This window comes from Mandrillus leucophaeus, unplaced genomic scaffold, assembly GCF_000951045.1.
Source record: "Mandrillus leucophaeus isolate KB7577 unplaced genomic scaffold, Mleu.le_1.0 Scaffold193, whole genome shotgun sequence".
NCBI lineage: Eukaryota > Metazoa > Chordata > Mammalia > Primates > Cercopithecidae > Mandrillus > Mandrillus leucophaeus.
The window spans coordinates 55,308-73,373 of record NW_012101954.1 but is presented as its reverse complement, the minus strand read 5'-3'; the positions used below and the strand labels follow the sequence as shown (position 1 = coordinate 73,373).

Here is an 18,066-nt window from a genome sequence, read left to right as displayed (position 1 = left end):
GAGATCGAGACCATCCTGGCTAACATGGTGAAACGCCGTCTCTACTAAAAATACAAAAAACTAGCCGGGCGTGGTGGCGGGCGCCTGTAGTCCCAGCTACTCGGAGGCTGAGGCAGGAGAATGGCGTGAACCTGGGAGGCAGAGCTTGCAGTGAGCCGAGATCGCGCCACTGCACTCCAGCCTGGGTGACACAGCGCGAGACTCCGTCTCAAAAAAAAAAAAAAAAAAAAAAAAATAAGAACCAATAGGACAAGGGAACCAGCTGAAGATGGGGCATAGAAAGAAAAAATCTGAGGCCAAGAATACAACTTTTTGCTCATTTGAACAAAGTTTGGGAATACAGGAAGAAGAGCAGATTAAAGGATTCAAGTAGGGACAAGAGCTTCCACTCATGAGTTTATTTTGTACATGCTGAGTTTGAAGTGCCTGTGGAATGACCAGGTAGGACATACTTGTGTGGAGTGAGATGAAAGCTTGAGATCTGGAAGTGGATGACAACAAAGGACAGAGAGAGGGGAGATGTCAGCAAATGGGATCAAAGAACAACCTAAGAGATTGTGGGAGGACAAAGAAAGGGTATTATGGAAGCTGAATATGACAATTTCAAGGAAAGTGTAGTCATCAGTGGGATCAAGTTGGAAGAGGCCTGAAAAGTGGCCACTAACACAGGCGGTTGTAATTCCTTCTTTTTTCTTTTCTTTTTTGAGAGAGGGTCACAGTTTACTGCAGCCTCAACCTCCTGGGCTCAAGGGATCCTCCCACCTCAGCCTCCCCAGTAGCTAGGAATACAGGCGTGTGCCACCACCCTCAGCTAATTTTTTAATTTTTTGTAGAGATGGGGTCTTGCCATGTTATCCAGGCTGGTCTCAAACTCCGGGGTTCAAGCTTTCCTCTTGCCTTGGCCTCCAAAAGTACAGTGATTACAGGCATGAGCCACAGCACCTGGCCTATATTTCATCATTTTTGAAAGGTAAAGAAAGAAGGAGAAAGGCTACTAGCATCAGCAATGAGGAGGGTGCTGGTACATTTATAGGAGCACTGTTTGCTGATGCCTGAAATGGCTCTAATGGCACACAATCTTTCATTCTGCAGTAAGAAACAAAATGCTTAAAATTGAAGTGCCTCCTTAAGTTAAAACAACAAAGTCATTTTCTCAAAAATGTAATGAATCACAACATTTTAGAATTGGAAACGTGCTTGCTGGTCACCTCATCCATCCCCCTCATTTTATGGTTGAGGAAACTCAGGTACAGAATGGTTGAGTGACTTTTACAGGGAAGAACCAGATCAGGCCACTATAAAGTCCAGGCCAAGAAGCATAGGAAGCCCCTGTAGAAAGCTCCAATGGGCTTTCACTAATAAAGATGGAAGTGCGTGTACAGAACAACAAACATATTACATCTGAGAGCAGAGGCTTTATTTACAATGATATTCAAACAGGATTTAGCAAAGGATACCTCTTCCTGCTTGTATCTTAGCAGCATGGGTTGTACTTCATAAACAGAAAAGAGAAATATCCTGGGAGCAGGAAGTGAACTCTCTTCTCAGATATGTTCTCTAAATCCCAACCCGTTCCATGCTCCCGGCTCGTAGCAGGTAGTTGGTAGACACTTGGTTATAACAGCTGGGTGCCAGATGCCTGCCTCCCACTGAGGAATGTGTTCAGGGAAGATGTCAACACTGGCCGGGAAAAACATCAGGCTTTCACCTCACTCATAGCCTCCATAAGACGAGCACTGTTTGTGACTGCTGTTGTCAGGAAAATGAACCTGTAGCCTAAGGAGTCAAATGCAGTAGCAGAAGAGATAGCGCAGATCTTAGGCCCCAACGATAACCATAGAGCCCCTCCATTTCCACAGTCCCCATGGGATCAGAGCACCAGTTTATAGACAGAGACGTTGAGTGCCATACCCTTGGGCACCACTGCTTTCTGCGCCTGGTATAACTGGGCTCCCTGCTATAGCAGCCCACAGTAAGGCTATGGCAAGTTGTACTCCGAGGCCAGGAGAAAACTATTCCTATGTAGGACACTTTGCGTGGGTTTTTTTTTTTTTTCTTTTTTTTTTTTCTTGAGACGGAGTTTTGCTCTTGTTGTCCAGGCTGGAGTGCAATGGCGCTATCTCGGCTCATTGTAACCTCCACCTCCCAGGTTCAAGCAATTCTCCTACCTCAGCCTCCTGAGTAGCTAGGATTACAGGCACCCACCACCATGCCTCACTAATTTTTGTATTTTTAATAGAGATGGGGTTTCACCATGTTAGGCTAATCTCGAACTCCTAACCTCAGGTGATCTGCCTGCCTCGGCCTCCCAGAGTGTTGAGATTGCAGGCATGAGCCACTGCGCCCAGCCAACACTTTGTTGCCCATATACAATGCAGGCCAATTCTCACCTTTCTGCTCTCTCTTACCTTTCTCTCTGCCCAGGAACCGGAGGGCTGAGATCTCAGAGAATGTGCAACCACCCAAGAACACCACTAAGATGAGGCGCAGGGACTCACTGGAAGCCTTGTCTTCCTTAGTCATGTCTGTGAGGATCAGGCCAGATTCAGCTCTTCCCTGACATGCTAGTCCTGAGTGGTGCATCCAGCCCACCTCTCACTGCCAGCCTACCCCACTGTTGATGCCACATACCTGTAAATGCAAAGTCACTGCAGTTGAGCAGCCGTACCACCTCATCAAGGCCCTGCCAGCTTCGCCGCTCTAGCACCTGGGAAGGTATAAGCACTGTTTTTAAGGCTACAGACAATATCAGGCTTAGGAAAGGAAGGGCACAGCAGCCAGACTGTCACATTTCTTGCTCATTACTCAAGTAGCAAAAAGTTGAGACAGGGCCAGGTGTGGTGGCTCACGCCTGTAATCCCAACACTTTAGGAGTTTGAGGCGGGGCGATCACCTGAGGTCAGGAGTCCAAGACCAGCCTGGCCAACATATAGTTGGCCTCGTCTATATGAAACCCCATCTCTACTAAAAATACAAAAATTAGCTGGGTGCAGTGGCACATGCCTGTAGTCCCAGCTACTTGGGAAGCTGAGGCAGGAGAATCACTTACATCCAGGAGGCCGAGGCTGCAGTGAGCTGAGATCGCCCCACTGCACTCCAGCCTGGGTGACAGAGCGAGACTCCATCGCTCAAAGAAAAAAAAAAAAAAGTCAAGACAAGTTAGGGACCAAGAGAAAGCAGAGAGAATGAAATATGAATGGGAGCAAGAGTAATATGCTCTTACCTGCTCAATGATTCGGCAGCTCAAGGGCACATAAGCACCACTGAAGACGTAAGCCATGTCTCGCGGCACTTTCAGATCATACTCGCCGTCCACACGTGGGATCTATAAGACAAAGGGACTTGGCCGGGCGCGGTGGCTCACGCCTGTAATCCCAGCACTTTGGGAGGCCGAGGCGGGTGGATCACAAGGTCAGGAGATCGAGACCATCCTGGCTACCACGGTGAAACCCCGTCTCTACTAAAAATGCAAAAAATTAGCTGGGCGTGGCTGCGGGCGCCTGTAGTCCCAGCTACTTGTGAGGCTGAGGCAGGAGAATGGCGTGAACCCGGGAGGCGGAGCTTGCAGTGAGCCGAGATGGCGCCACCGCACTCCAGCCTGGGCAACTGAGGGAGACTCCGTCTCAAAAAAAAAGAAAAAAAGACAAAGGGACTTCATTAGGCAAGTGACAGCTCAGCTCCCTAACCCTTTAAAGGGTCAGATAAAGTGGCACAGCCCAAAGAATAATTCTTATTTCAACAAAAGGGAGAACCAGCAATAGCCCTGAAAAGAGAATCCGAAACAGAAGATAGCAGTTTCTGTTCAGTAACTGCCAGTTCTCTGGAATGAGTTCCCATGCACCATTATTGGATAATGTGAAGGGGCTGGAGAGACAGGTTCTCCTTTCCCTGTCCTTAAGAGACATGGGATATGGTTGTCACTGAAGCAGCACTTAGAATATTCTCTGGCATTGGCAGGTGCTTGTTACATGTTGATTAAATGAATGAATCTACCATGCTATAAGACTACCAAACAAAAGAATCTTTATACACATGAAATGACAAAAAGGTTTTTGTGGATTCAAAGTACTCCACAATGGGCCAGGCGCAGTGGCTCATGCCTGTAGTCCTAGCACTTTGGGAGGCTGAGGTGGGTGGATCACCTGAGGTCAGAAGTTCGAGACCAGAACTTCTGAGGTCAGAAGTTGGCCAACATGGTGAAACCCTGTCTCTACTAAAAATACAAAAATTAGCCGGGTGTGGTGGCGTATGCCTGTAATCCCTTGGGAGGCTGAGGCAGGAGAATTACTTGAACCTGGGAGGCAGAGGTTGCAGTGAGCTGAAATTGTGCCACTGCACTCCCGCCTGGGCAACAGAGCAAGACTCCATCTCAAAAAAAAAAAAAAAAAAGTACCCCACAATGGAATGAACCCACCGTCTCCCCTAACCATCCCTGTTCCACATACCAAATTCAGCTTTTTGCTGATGGCACGAAAATTGCTCCTCTTGGCCAGAGAACTGAAAGCATCAGTAATCTTTCCTGGGGAAGAAATCTGTGTCAGGTTTCACCTAAGGTCTATGGATTCATGACACTGCCACGGACAACAGCATTCAGGACACGACAGCACCAATCACATCCAAAAACTCTCAGAAGCTGTTCAACTACAATTCCCTGGAACTCCCACCCTTCTCCCCACCCACAGTCTTCCCCCTCCTACAGGGTACCAGGTCTCTACTAAATGCAATCCACAGGGTAACCCAAGTTTATTGGTATGTGCTTTGGAGTTAAACTGACCTAACTTACTAACTAAGGGACCTGGGACAAATCACTTAATTCTCTAAGCCTCAGTTTCATCATCCATAAAATGAGGATGAGAAAATTTACCTCACAGAGTCTTTGTGAGGATTCAATGAGAAACTAAAGGGCTCAGCACATGGTAAGTGTTCACTATGTGGAAACCACTCTTACTGGCAGACATAGTAGTAATAATGGTAATGACATTAATAGGAAGGAATCAGTCCCCCTTCTCCAATTCATTCTGGCCCTCCCAGCGTGCTGCCTGTTGAGAGAAGTCAGGACAACAGCTGGAGTAGGGGTCACCTGTGCTCCCTGCTTACCTGCAGCCTTGTCAGTCACCAGCTTGCTCACTTTACTCTCCACGGCTGTGAGGGTGTCCCCGGGGGCCTGCTCTGTTAGGAGCCCAGCTCGTCTCAGATTGGAGAAGGTTAGCAGGTGTTCAGGGCCATAGCTCTGAAGAAGATGCAATTAGACTATTTACTGAGTGTCCAAAGAGCATCTAGCACTGTCAGGCACTACAGAGGTGAGAGAGAGAAGGACTATGTAGCCTCTGCTGCAGTGTGAAGGAGCTCACACTTTGTTGAGATAAATTTTCACATCAGAAATAACCAAACAGGGCTGGGAGCGGTAGCTCATGCCTGTAATCCCAGCACTTTGGGAGGCCAGGGCAGGCAGATCACTTGAGGTCAGGAGTTTGAGACCAGCCTGGCCAACATGGTGAAATCCTGTCTCTACTAAAAACACAAAAATTAGCTGGGCATGGTGGCTCGTGTCTGTAGTCTCAGCTCCTCAGGAGGCTGAGGCAGAGAACTGCTTGAATCTGGCAGGCAAAGGTTGCAGTGAGCCGAGATTGCGCCACTGCACTCCAGCTTGGGCGACAGAGCGAGACATCGTCTCAAAAAAAAAAAAAAAAAAAAAAAAGAAATAATTAAACACCAAACGAAGAGACCTATGGATGTATGGGAAAGGCTTCCTGGACGAAGTAAGACTTGAGAAGTACCAGGAAGGAAAGCTGAATCAATGTCTCACACGGTGCTAAAATAAGAGAGACTCCCAGGAGTAAGAACTCACCTCTGGGGCCAGCGCTGAAATGTTTAAATTAAATTCTCAGCACTGGCCATGCGCCGTCAGTGTATGGGGTGAAACAAGGGTAGAGGGCAGAGAGGCGTGGTGAAAGGTGACTCTCCCTAGTAGCTCTAAGAGGGAGGCCTGAATGGAAACAGGAGGGTAATGGAGGCAGGAAAGGGGCCACTTCTTTTGCCTCTTTCAAAAATGCCCAGTAACTGCCCTCCACCAAGTTCCCTCAAGAATACATTCTCCAGGCCTTACCTGCAGATACTGTGTTTTCAGAGATCGGTAATCCTTGGGGATCAAACCTAAGAGTGAAGAAAGTAAGACAGGTGCATGAGAAAGAGGCCGGCAGAGGCACCCTAAAATGTACAGATCAACCAGCAACGAATGCCTTCTTCAGGAGGAAGGATTCAGTAAATGTTAACCCTGCAGAGTATACAGTTGGTTCAAATTTTAAGCTTGCTTACTGAAAGATAAAGCCTAGGTCTGGGAGCTCCCAAGAAGACCTGTGAAACATAAGGGTGCTGAGGAGGGGACACTGGAACTAATGGTGATCGTAGTGGGATGTGGGGAGGATGCAGCAGGAGGGAGGAGAAGTGATGACTCATCTATTTATTTATTTATTTATTTATTTGAGATGGAGTCTTGCTTTGTCACACAGGCTGGAGTGCGATCTTGGCTCACTGCAACCTCCACCTCCTAGGTTCAAGCCATTCTCCTGCCTCAGCCTCCTGAGTAGCTGGGATTACAGGCATGCACCACCACAATTAGCCTGGCTAATTTTTGTATTTTTAGTAGAGACAGGGTTTCACCATGTTGGTCAGGCTGGTCTCCAAGTCCTGATCTTGAGATCCACCTGCCTTGGCCTCCCAAAGTGCTGGGATTACAGGAATAAGCCACTGCACTGGCAGACTCATGCATTTCTTCCTGGCTAAGGGGCAGTTCTACTAGGAACTGCTTCACAACTATTGAGAAATAGGAAAAGTGTGAGTTCCAAAAGCATGGTCTTATATGTTTTTCTCCATCGAGGTAAGAATAACTGGGATTCTAACTATAGTAAATGAGATTTAGAATAAGCAAAATACTTCTCTGGGTAAAAAGCAACATTCAGCCGGGCACAGTAGCTCACTCCTGTAATCCCAGAACTTACGGAAGCTGAGGCAGGTGGATCACCTGAGGTCAGGAGTTCCAGACCAGCCTGGCCAACATAACAAAACCCCGTCTCTATTAAAAATACAAAAATTAGCCTGGTGTGATGGCGTGCACCTGTAGTCCCAGCTACTCGAGAGGCTGAGGTGAGAAATCGCTTGAACCTGGGAGGCGGAGGTTGCAGTGAGCCGAGATCGTGCCATTGCACTCCAGCCTGGGCAACAGAGCAAGACTCTGTCTTTAAAAAAAAAAGAAAAGGAAGAAAAAGAAAAAGAAAAAGAAGGCAACCTTCAAGAATATTCACCAACTGGAAGACTTCAACAGTGAAAACAAGTTGCCACGAAAGTTACAGAATCTGGAATTTTAGAAATGTTCATGAAAACTAGCTGGGCATGGTGGTGCACACCTGTAGTCCCAGCTACTCAGGAGGCTGAGGCAGGAGAATCACTTGAACCCACGAGGTGGGGGTTGTGGTGAGCCGAGATCGCACCACTGCACTCCAGCCTGGGTGACAGAGCGAGACTCTGTCTCAAAAAAAAATAAATAAATAAAATAAATGTTCATGAAATTAACTTGCTGTCCCTTTTTCCTGGAATGTATCTTTATCTTATTGAAAATAAGGACAGATGGAGTGATGAGAGAAACGCCACTCAGCTCTACACCCCTGCAGTCCTAAGATATGACAGGGCTCTAGGGTGGCCTGGATGTGGTCCCACTTAGGGCTAAAACAATAAATTACCCTGTGTCCTGGTGATAATTCACCCCAAACAAAAAAGAACCCATGAAACTACAGGGAAACATTCTGTTTGCTAAGACATTTGCCTTAGCCTTTCAAAATCACTTCTTCTGTCCCTAAGACATAGTTTCTCAATCTGACATTCTCATCTTTAGTCTTTTGGGCTCACCATTCTCAGTGATGGACAAAAGGCACATGAGGCGCAGGCTTTCTATAGGCGACACCTGCATAGGAAGAAAGACTCAAGGAGGACTGAAGCTTCACAACACGTGTTCTTTTCCTTCTGCTTAAGGCTGATCCCACCTCTAAACGCCATTCTTGGCCCCCACAGCCCTCCACCTGCGCACCTGCCGGTCTATGTGTTCCTCGATGTAGCTGGTGCTCTCCCGGATGTTGAACCCCTCTAGCAGTGCTGTGAGAAATCAGAGGAGAGCCTGTTACTAGGGGACCAGCTCAGCTGTTGCCATCTATGCTAACAGGTGTCTGTCTCCCCATCTCTTTCTCCATCCTTGGGGTGGGTTAAGGGACCCCCAGGACTTCTAGCAGGAACCAGCATTCCACATAGCCAGTGTCAGCTGGAAAGAGCCAGAGAACATCTTTTAAGGGTGGGACGGGGCTGGGAGCTGGGGAAGTAGAAGTGTGGGCAGTAGCACAGCAAGGCTGTGGCAGTTACCATGCTCAGTCTTGATTAGCTCCTGGAAATCCTGCTTGGTTTTCTTCTTCATGATGGATTCACAGGCCCCAATATCTGCAAGTTGGATAAAGGGAGCTGACATATTCCTGTTTCTAGAAAGATGTCCCTTTATTGTCCAGAAGAATAAAAACCTCTTAAGGCAAAATCCAAAAGCACTTCTTCCCACTTTACACCAAATAAGACCATATGCGTCAGATGAACAGGGATCTCCTCCTCGGGGTAATGGTACTCTGGAGCCTTCCCCGGAGGGATACAGTCACTTCCCCTCACGCCCCTCAAGCTGAAACCTACGGAGACTCAGCAGGCGGTGCTCCTGTTTCAGGCCCTTGAGCTCCTGGGACACAAAATTCTTCATCTGCTTAATGTCCATGCCTCTCCGGCGCTGTGGGAAAATTCCCAAAGGTTAACCCCCCAACCTCAGACATGAGAAACCACCACCCTCCCTCAGTTGTCATCTATCCATGAGAAAGGACAGGGAACCTGTCATAATATTAGAAGGAGAGTCCAAGGGCAGCAGCCTTGGGAAGCCACTGAGGGAACAAAACAGAGGACCAGGGCTTGGAGCCTCACATCATACTGGGCCTGCAAGTTCCGGGCCTTCTGGCTCAAGAAGCCAAAGACATTGGAGAAGTGCTCATTCCGAATCTCATTAAACACCTGTGAGGGGAGTAAGACAGGAACAACTTACTCTATCGGAACCATCACTTAGCAGTAGAATGACAGTACGGGAAGGGTGCTCAGGTGTTCTGGCAGAAATACAAACAAAGCTGAGCTGGGATCCATAAGTCCATATCAAATGCCTACTCCGTGCTCTGAGGTATGCTCTTAACTGGTGGGGAAACCCTCTCTCCCACAGACTCAGCCGCCCCTCACAGCGCTGGGGCCCACAGCCTGGTATAAGCAGTGGCCCTAGTGGGGGCCATTGCTAGCACCCACACCCTCACCTTGTCATCGGCATTGAGTAGCACCTTCAGGCTCTTGTCAGAGGATGTGACTTCTGGGCCAAAGTCGACACTCCCTTTGAGAGCAGAGGGACAGTTATTAGGATCTCCAATGAGGACTTCTCCTACCCTTCCCTGAACTGCCATAAAGGTCCTCAAACTATTTGGAAGCCAGCAGTTCATTCAGGGTCTGGGTCTCTCCCACAAGCCCTGCCATGTGGGAGGTGCCAAGGCTGATGACCACATCCATCTTGCCAAGATGCAGAGGACCATGGCACTTACCACACTTGATGCGGAAGGTGTCATCTACTAGGCCCTCGTAAACCACTTGGGAGCAAAGTGCTGTCACAAAGTCCACATCTGAAACAGAGATCCCTGACTGTGAAGGTTCTCCCTGACCCAGCCTTCTACACAGCATGCTCAAGGGCAGCTTTGACACTTTCCATAGGGCCAAGGACCCACGCTCCTCAAAGCTGGGATTCACAGCCCCAATCTTAGGATTTTAACTTTGCCACCACGCTTTCCATATTCCCATGTCTTCTAGGGCCGAAAGATGACAGGAGCGCTGGGCATAATTTACCTCTGTCCAAGAGAAAGATATGTCCAATCTCTGGCCTTCGGCCCTTGGTTTCGCCATCCTCCTCCTCCTCCAGGTTCCTCCACAATTCATATGCCATCTGCCAGGGCCCAAAACATTCTCAGTCTTGTGTCCAGGTCCCTACTGCAGCCAACCCCTTCCATGTGATACTTCCTCTTGTCCCCGAGACAGGAGCTAATTATTCACAATATGGCCCTATCTACTCCCATCTGTGTCTATCCTTCCCTGACACTCTTCATACTGGTGAGAAGATGTGTTACTCTGTCCCCAAAATGAAAAGAGATTTAGGAATGCCATCCAGGAGACCCTGGCTTTTGCCTCTCTGTTAGTCACACAAGTTCTCCTCTCTGAGGATCTATTCCAGAACAACAAAAGCAAAGAATACACCTTATATCACAGATACCCTTGGATAACCTCACGTGGGTACACAACAGGGGAAACAGGGTCTGCTGGGACAACAGTACTGCTAGTGCTCTTACCTTGGCGCATCTGCCAATTCCATAGCAGTTTGGAAAGGGTCCATAGAGAGTGCTGAGAAGGTGTAAGGCCTGAGCCACAGTGTTGATCCAACGCTGATCTCCTTCCTGCAGGGACCACACAAGTCACAAAGATATGAATCAACCCAATAGGACCATTTGGAAAGTGGTTAGCCCTAGAACCCCTGGAGCAGGGTGGCAGGGTCTGGGGGATGCTTGAAAGGCTCATTTTCATTGGCTCCACAGGAAGTCCCACAAAGACCAATCTGTAGCACTCAATCACTATATCACTATCACTTTATCATCACGTGATAAATTACTTGAGTTGGACAAAGGTTACATTGGTATTTCTAGCCCTCTGCATCCCACATGTGTCTCCATCCCCTGATGCCAAGACCCAAGGGCCTCTGCATTTACCAGAAAGTAATCCCTGAAAAATTCTGGTAGTTCCATGCTCAGCAGATCCACATCAAGAGGCAGCAAAGAGAAGGCCCATTCATCACAGCTCACATCTGTGGGGACACAGAGCATCAGCCTCCCTGTAGAAGGTACTTAGCTCCACGTTAAGAGGGAAGGTCCGCCACAATCATGCAACAAATATTTGAGTGCCTGCCACACGCCAGTACTGCATTAAGCAATAGAGGCTCAAAGAAGAATAAGACATAGTCCCTGCCCTTAAGGAGCTCACAGTCTGATAAGGAAAGGAGATGCGACCACAGCAGCCTGTAACACAATGTGGTAAGTGATAGGTTTTTACTAGAGGGCTGACCAAAAGTGCCAAGAAAACGTTCATTCATTCATTCATTCATTATTTATTTATTTAGAGACTGAGTTTAGCTCTCATTATCCAGGCTGGAGTGCAATGGTGAGATCTCGGCTCACTGCAACCTCCACCTCCTGGGTTCAAGCGATTCTCCTGCCTCAGCCTCCCAAGTAGCTGGGATTACAGGCATGTGCCACCACGCCCAGCTAATTTTTGTATTTTTGGCAGAGACAGGGTTTTGCCATGTTGGCCAGGCTGCTCTCGAACTTCTGACCTCTGATGATCCGCCCGCCTTGGCCTCCCAAAGTGCTGGGATTACACACGTGAGCCACCATGCCCAGCTTGCTCATTCATTATTCAGCAAATATTTACTGAAAGCTGCCTACATGCAGGACTATATGAACACCAGAGATACAGCAGTGAGCAAAACAGACATGCTCCCAACCTTCTGGAGCTTACAGTCTAGTGGGGGAGACACACCAGACAAATTATGACACAAACTGTTAAATCACGGTTGTGCTCCAAAGAGGTCAAACAGCAAGCTGTGAGCACCATATATTAAAGGGCTGTAACCACAACTGGGGGTGTAGGAAAGACTTCCCTCAAGAAGAGAAAATTAAGCTTAGAATTTGCGTAAGACTTGGGAAGGCAAAAAGCTGTAGGATGGAGAACATCCTGGGCACCTGGAAAAGCATAGGTAAAATCCCTCTGGCTGGAGGGTGGTGAGTCAGGAGAAGGAAGTAGCACACAATGAGGCTAATGGGACAGGCAGGGCCAGACTGTGCAAGGGATAGGAGGCATGTTGGGGATTCTGGGCTTTATTTTCAGCTGCTGCCAGATTTCCAGCAAGGAGTGCTGTGATCAGGTTTGGGCTGTGTGGAGAATAGCCTGAGAAATACACAGAGGGGAGGCCCAGTTTTTCCTGTGGGAGCCTTGGGAGGTGAGAAAAGAGTGGTTGGTCATTTCCAACTCTAAGCCCTGGTATTACTTTCTTACTACCCCAATAGTGTTCTATCTGTCTGTCTATCTATCTATCTATCTATCTATCTATCTATCTACCTATCTATCTATCTATCTACCTACCTACCTACCTACCTATTTATGAGACTAAGTCTCACTCTTGTCGCCCAGGCTGGAGTGTAATGGCGTGATCTTGGCTTACTGCAACCTCTGCCTCCTGGGTTCAAGCAATTCTCCTGCCTCGGCTTCCCGAGTAAGCTGGAATTACAGGCGTGCACCACCACGCCCAGCTAAACCAGCTAATTATTGTATTTTTCGTAGAGATGGGGTTTCACCATGTTACCTGGGCTGATCTCGAACTCCTGACCTCAGGCCTCCCAAAGTGCTGGGATTACAGGCGTGAGCCACCGCACCCAGCCCCGAGTAGTGTTCTAATTTGTGGTCCTGTTCCCATTCCCATTCTCAGGAACCTCTCCTCCTGCTACACTAACAGGAATAAGACCAGGAAAAGAAAGAGCTGGTGGGTGGAGAACAACAACAGTTTTTTCTTCTGTATGTTCTGTGTCCCTTTCCACTCACATTCATCTCCTCTCACCTCCATAGATTCCCTCTTCCTCAAGCACCATCTCACATGCATAAAACTGAAAGAGAAAAGGAAATTGATTAGTAACCACCTTCTTCTCTGTTCTACTTCTCTGCAGTTCCTCTGTGGTCACTGATGAGGACCATAATTACTGAACCCAGTGAAAGAAAAGGGAACCCAGACTCTTAGATCTAGAAAGGACCATTAGAATCATCCAGCCCAGCACTTCATTTCTTTCTCATCCATTTAATTTATGTTTGAGTAAATTGTTTCTTATCTCCCTGAGAGAATGGAAGAACTTTACAAAGGAGAAGGAATTCAGCTGTCTTCGAAAGGTAAGTTGTACAGGCAGAGATGAGAGCAACGGCACGAAGTGCTCTGGAAATTGTGGAGGAGCAGATGGGAGCAAACGATCTGTACAAGGGAGAGTAAGTTCTGTTTAGGACATGCCCACGGGACCTCTGGAGACACAGACAAGGACTTGGGATTAAGTAGCATATACCCTGTATTTAAAGTGGATGATGTGGCTGGGTGCAGTGGCTCACTCCTATAATCCCATAACTTCGGAAGGCCGAGGCAGGTGAATCGCTTGAGTCCAGAAGTTCTAGACCAGCTTGGGCAACAAGGTAGAGACCCCGTCTCTACCAAACAACGAAAAATTAGCCGGGCATGGTGGTGCGTGCCTGTAGTCCCAGCTACTCAGGAGGCTGAGGTGGGAGGATCATTTCAGCCCAAGAGGTCAAGGCTGCAGTGAGCCAAGACTGCGCCACTGCACTCCAGCCTGGGCAACAGAGTGAGACCCTATCTCAAATAAATAAATAAAAAAGTAGATGGTCTGTCCAAGAGAAAAGAACACACAGAGGAGAGCTAAGGACAGGACCCTAGGGAACACCAAGATGAAAGGGGGCCAGAGTACAGGACCTGGCAGAGAAGACTGAGAAAGAATACTCAGAGAGGTAGGGGCAGGAGAAAACAGCAATAGTCAAGGCAGAAAAGGTCAGAGTTGCAAGGAAGGGTGGGCAACAGTGTCAAACGCCAGGGAAGTTAAGTAGGATTAACATTAAATAGACACCAGTGGATCTGACAACAGAGACCTGAGGGAGACTCGATGAAACGATGAAGGTGGAGATGAGGAAGCAGAAGCAGTGACAGTAGAAGAGTCTTCACAGAAGCCTGGCCATGAAAGAAGGGGGAGTCCTGAGAAGAGATGAAATGGGGGACATTGTTTAGAAGGGATAGACATGGGTGAAGACCAGAAGAGAAAGTCTATCTGGTAAAGCAAGATAATGGAGAAGGAAAGCAGAAACGGGGTCAAGAACTGGCATGGAACAGCTCATCTTCGAAGGGAAAAGGCTACGATCTCTTCCTCCTTTGAGGTAAGTGGGGAAAGGGTGAATATTTGAAAGTAATAAGAAAGAATGCTGAGGGCACTCACATCTGATAATGAGATGACATTATTAACAGCTAATGTTGTAAGCCCTTAAAATGGATTAGGCATTATTCTTCGTGTTTTACAAGAATCACTTGTCTTCATCTTCATACTAGCTCTGTGAGATGTAGATCAATGCTACGTGCTCCTTGTTTTACTGTTATGCAGAAGAATTCTATTCCTCCCTCACTCATTTCTGCCAGGAAAACTGAAATCTACAGGCCTGCTTTTAACTTTTAGTGCTAAGTAATGGAATTCCAGAGCCAGGTCTGAAAACTGCCAATCTTCATAATTAACAAAGGAGTCTCAAAGAAGAGAGAGAGATGCCTCCTAATATAAAATTAGGTCAAATAATTTGATTAGATAAGGTGTTAAGTGGAGAACACTCATTAAAATACCAATTTTGTTTTTCTGTGTAATATAGAGACTTGTAGGATTATTTTAACTTGTAGGATTATTCCCTGTTAATACAAATGTGTCCTTGGCCAGGCGCAGTGGCTCATGCCTGTAATCCTAGCACTTTGGGAGGCAGAGGTGGGTGGATTGCCTGAGCTCAGGAGTTCGAGACCAGCCTGGGCAATATGGCAAAACCGCACCTCCATTAAAAATACAAAAAATTAGCCAGGCATGGTGGTGCACACTTGTAGTCCCAGCTACTCGGGAGGCTGAGGCAGGAGAATTGCTTGAACCTGGGAGGCAGAGGTTGCAGTAAGCCAAGACTGCGGCACTGCACTCCAGCCTGGGTGACAAAGCAAGACACTGTCTCCAAAAACAAAACAAAACAAAACACCAAATCTGTCCTTGGAAGCATAATTTGAAAAAAAAAGAAATGGTTTTGTAAGGGTCCAAGAACTAGAAATTATTGCTATGACTCTTTTAATAGCATTCAAAAGTACCTATAATTCTGAGTGGTTGTCCTACTCAATAATTTCTTGCCCTGGTAATAATACTTCACATGTTTGTATTCCTAAGCATATTATCTTAAGATAAATATTTGTAAGATTGTGCTATCAATCTTCAGGTGACATTCAAAGGAAGGTCACTGATTCTTTCCTCTTATTCCTTTTATAGAAGGAGAAAACAATATAAGCCTAGGGTCCCACTTGATTTCTTATTTCGACAGAGACTCAAAGTCATCTCACTTAAATTAAGAGATAGGTACTATTATCAACTCTATCTTCCAGATGAGAAAACCGAGACACGGAACAGCTTAGTACCTAACCCAAGACCACACAGGTAATAAGGCCTCAAGGGTGGATTTTATCCAGACAGCCTGGTTTCAGAGGCTTCAGTCCTTAGTTACTGCTTCTATTTTCTCTAGAATTTTCTTAGAAAGATTGAAAAGTAATAAATTCTGTTCTTCCTAGTCTAGTTTCTACCTTCTCTAAGTATGCATGCACTACTTGCTGTAGCTTTATAGGCCTATGGTTGGCAAGGTGAAGGCCTGGAACGTCATTCCTCCCAATCACTGGGATTGAGGATGAATGTAGCTGATGCACAGGTGAGAGGGGAGCTCAATGGAATCAAGAAATGGATAGACTATGATGGACCTCCAAATATGTACTGTAATTATTGAGTTAAAGATGGAAGAGCTCTAGCCTGGCTATGCTAACTCACTGTGTGAGCATGGGCTTCAGTTCCCTCAGCTGCTCAAAGTTGGGGTGGAGTAAAACAGTCTCTAAGGCTCCTTTCCTGTGCAAGAAAAGGCTTTTCCAATACATGGTGGCATGGTTCTAGTAACCTAGGGGCAGCCCAGTCACATCCCCATAAGCATAGGGGATGGGAGGAGGGGGGTGATGATTTATCTAATTTATTATTAAAGAGGGATACAGGGAGAAAGTCATTGAAAGCCGTAACATCGTGCACCATTACTATACTAGAGTTTGTGTTAGGGATACAAAGCAGGTTCTACCTCGCAAGTGTGAAGCTTTTCATTTAAAAAAATCTACTTAGAGGCCTCCTCACACAATTCCACAACACTTTATTTGGGACAGTATGCTGGCAGACCCTCTGCTAAACAATTGAAGATATGTAAATGAAAAGACAGTGACAGGTATTTTGTTCAATCATACATAATTTGCTTTGAGGGAGTGCAACGGAAACTGAATCCCCAGGACAACAGTGTGGGGAGGTGCAGCCTAATAACAGGTGATTGGGTCGTAAGGGAGGAGTCCTCATGAATGGATTAATGTCCTTATGGCAGGAGGGGCTTGCTATAAGGCAAGTCCAGCCCCTGGGTGCCTCTTGGTCTCATGTGCTGGCTTCTACCTTCCACCCTTCTGCCATGGGATGACCCTCGCCAGATGCCAGCCTCACACTCTTGGATTTCACTACCTCCTCAGACCATGAGCTGAATAAATTTCTGTTCATTATAAATTACCTAGTCTCAAGCATTCTGTTACAGCAACAGAAAACGAACTGAGACAGGGAGGTAGTGCTGTTGGCCCCTTACCCCTGCCTGGTCCTCAGTCCTGTTCTACCTTATCCCACTTCCTCCAGGATCCAAACTCACCTTTTGAGGGCTGAAGATCACTTTGTATTTGCGAGTTCTGCCAGCCAATTTGTCAGCATTGACAAGACCTACAGAGAGAAGGAATGCAGCCCAGCAAGCCATGAGCCATCTGCACGAAGCAGTTACACTAGAAGCAGGGAAGCTTCTGGGCACGGTGGCTCACGTCTGTAATCCCAGCACTTTGAGAGGTTGAGGCGGGTGGATCACCTGAGGTCAGGAGTTTGCGACCAGCCTGGCCAACATGGTGAAACCCCGTCTCCACTAAAAATATAAAAAATTAGCCCAGTCTGGTGGTGGGCACCTGTAGTCACAGCTACTCAGGAGGCTGAGGCAGGAGAATCGCTTGAACCCGGGAGGTGGAGGTTGCGGTGAGCCCAGATCATGCCATTGTGCTCTAGACTGGGCAACAAGAGTGAAACTCCGTCTCAAAAAAAAAAAAAAAAAATGACAACAACAAAAAAGAAGCAGGGAAGCAGATATCCTTTACAAGTGCTATAGCCAACTCAAACAATTATTTTCTTATTAGAGGGTCCTTATGGCCAAGGCCCTTAGATCTTGCCCGCCCTTTCCCACAGTTATACATAGTACCATGGCACACTCACTGGCAATGTATCGCATATTCTTGATGCGGGGTCTGACCAAGAAGCACAATCTATGAGAGAGAAAGAAAAAAAAACAGTGAAGAAAAATTATCAAGTTGGATGGCAACTTAGAAGAAACTGAAATAATACCAACTTTTTTGCCATTTGCCCTACAGGTCTCATCCTAGCCAAAGTTATGCCATTCTCTTGGTCCACCATACACCAACCACAGAAGATACTCTCAACACAATGGGTAGAATGTGATGAGCTGGGTACATTACTGGCCCTATAGTGGACCCAAAAATTGCTGTTCTCAAATAATTTACAATCCAGTGGGCAAAAAAAGTGCATATATGGAGTATGTTAACAGTCAGTGCCGAAAAAACAATAAAAGAATACCCCATAAAAATATACAATTATTATTTGTCAGTTAAAAATAAAGGCTGGGCATTGTGGCTCACACCTGTAATCCTAACACTCTGGGAGGCCAAGGTGGGCAGATTGCTTGAGCTCAGGAGTTCGAAACTAGCCTCGGCAACACAGTGAGACCTCATCTCTATTAAAAATAATAATAGTAGGCTGGGAGCAGTGGCTCACACATATAATCCCAGCACTCTGGGAGGCAGAGGCAGGTGGATTACCTGACGTCAGGAGTTTGAGACCAGCCTGGCCAACATAGAGAAACCCCATCTCTACTAAAAAATACAAAAACTGGCTGGGCGTGGTGGTGCATGCCTGTAATCCCAGCTACTCAGGAGGCTGAGGCAGGAGAATCGCTTGAACCCGGGAGGCGGAG

The 18,066-nt window shown here is 47.0% G+C and overlaps 1 protein-coding gene across 3 annotated transcripts in view; it reads right to left on the bottom strand.

Moving 5' to 3' along the window:
• Nucleotides 1–1,145: 1,145 nt before the first annotated feature.
• Nucleotides 1,146–18,066, bottom strand: part of VPS33B (vacuolar protein sorting 33 homolog B (yeast)) — a 25,008-nt gene continuing 8,087 nt past the window's right edge. For all 3 annotated transcript variants that reach the window (XM_011978351.1, XM_011978352.1, XM_011978353.1), the window contains 20 exons: nt 17,292–17,341; nt 16,690–16,757; nt 12,761–12,806; nt 10,860–10,954; nt 10,446–10,550; nt 9,949–10,045; nt 9,651–9,728; nt 9,372–9,445; nt 8,998–9,084; nt 8,719–8,809; nt 8,407–8,481; nt 8,081–8,145; nt 7,903–7,957; nt 6,107–6,153; nt 5,098–5,230; nt 4,446–4,519; nt 3,224–3,325; nt 2,632–2,707; nt 2,409–2,525; nt 1,146–1,776 (listed from right to left, as the gene is read on the bottom strand). In XM_011978351.1, coding sequence (XP_011833741.1) covers nt 1,697–1,776; nt 2,409–2,525; nt 2,632–2,707; nt 3,224–3,325; nt 4,446–4,519; nt 5,098–5,230; nt 6,107–6,153; nt 7,903–7,957; nt 8,081–8,145; nt 8,407–8,481; nt 8,719–8,809; nt 8,998–9,084; nt 9,372–9,445; nt 9,651–9,728; nt 9,949–10,045; nt 10,446–10,550; nt 10,860–10,954; nt 12,761–12,806; nt 16,690–16,757; nt 17,292–17,341 — 1,615 coding nt within the window. In that variant the 3' untranslated portion in view covers nt 1,146–1,696. The remainder of the gene's footprint in view (nt 1,777–2,408; nt 2,526–2,631; nt 2,708–3,223; nt 3,326–4,445; nt 4,520–5,097; nt 5,231–6,106; nt 6,154–7,902; nt 7,958–8,080; nt 8,146–8,406; nt 8,482–8,718; nt 8,810–8,997; nt 9,085–9,371; nt 9,446–9,650; nt 9,729–9,948; nt 10,046–10,445; nt 10,551–10,859; nt 10,955–12,760; nt 12,807–16,689; nt 16,758–17,291; nt 17,342–18,066) is intronic.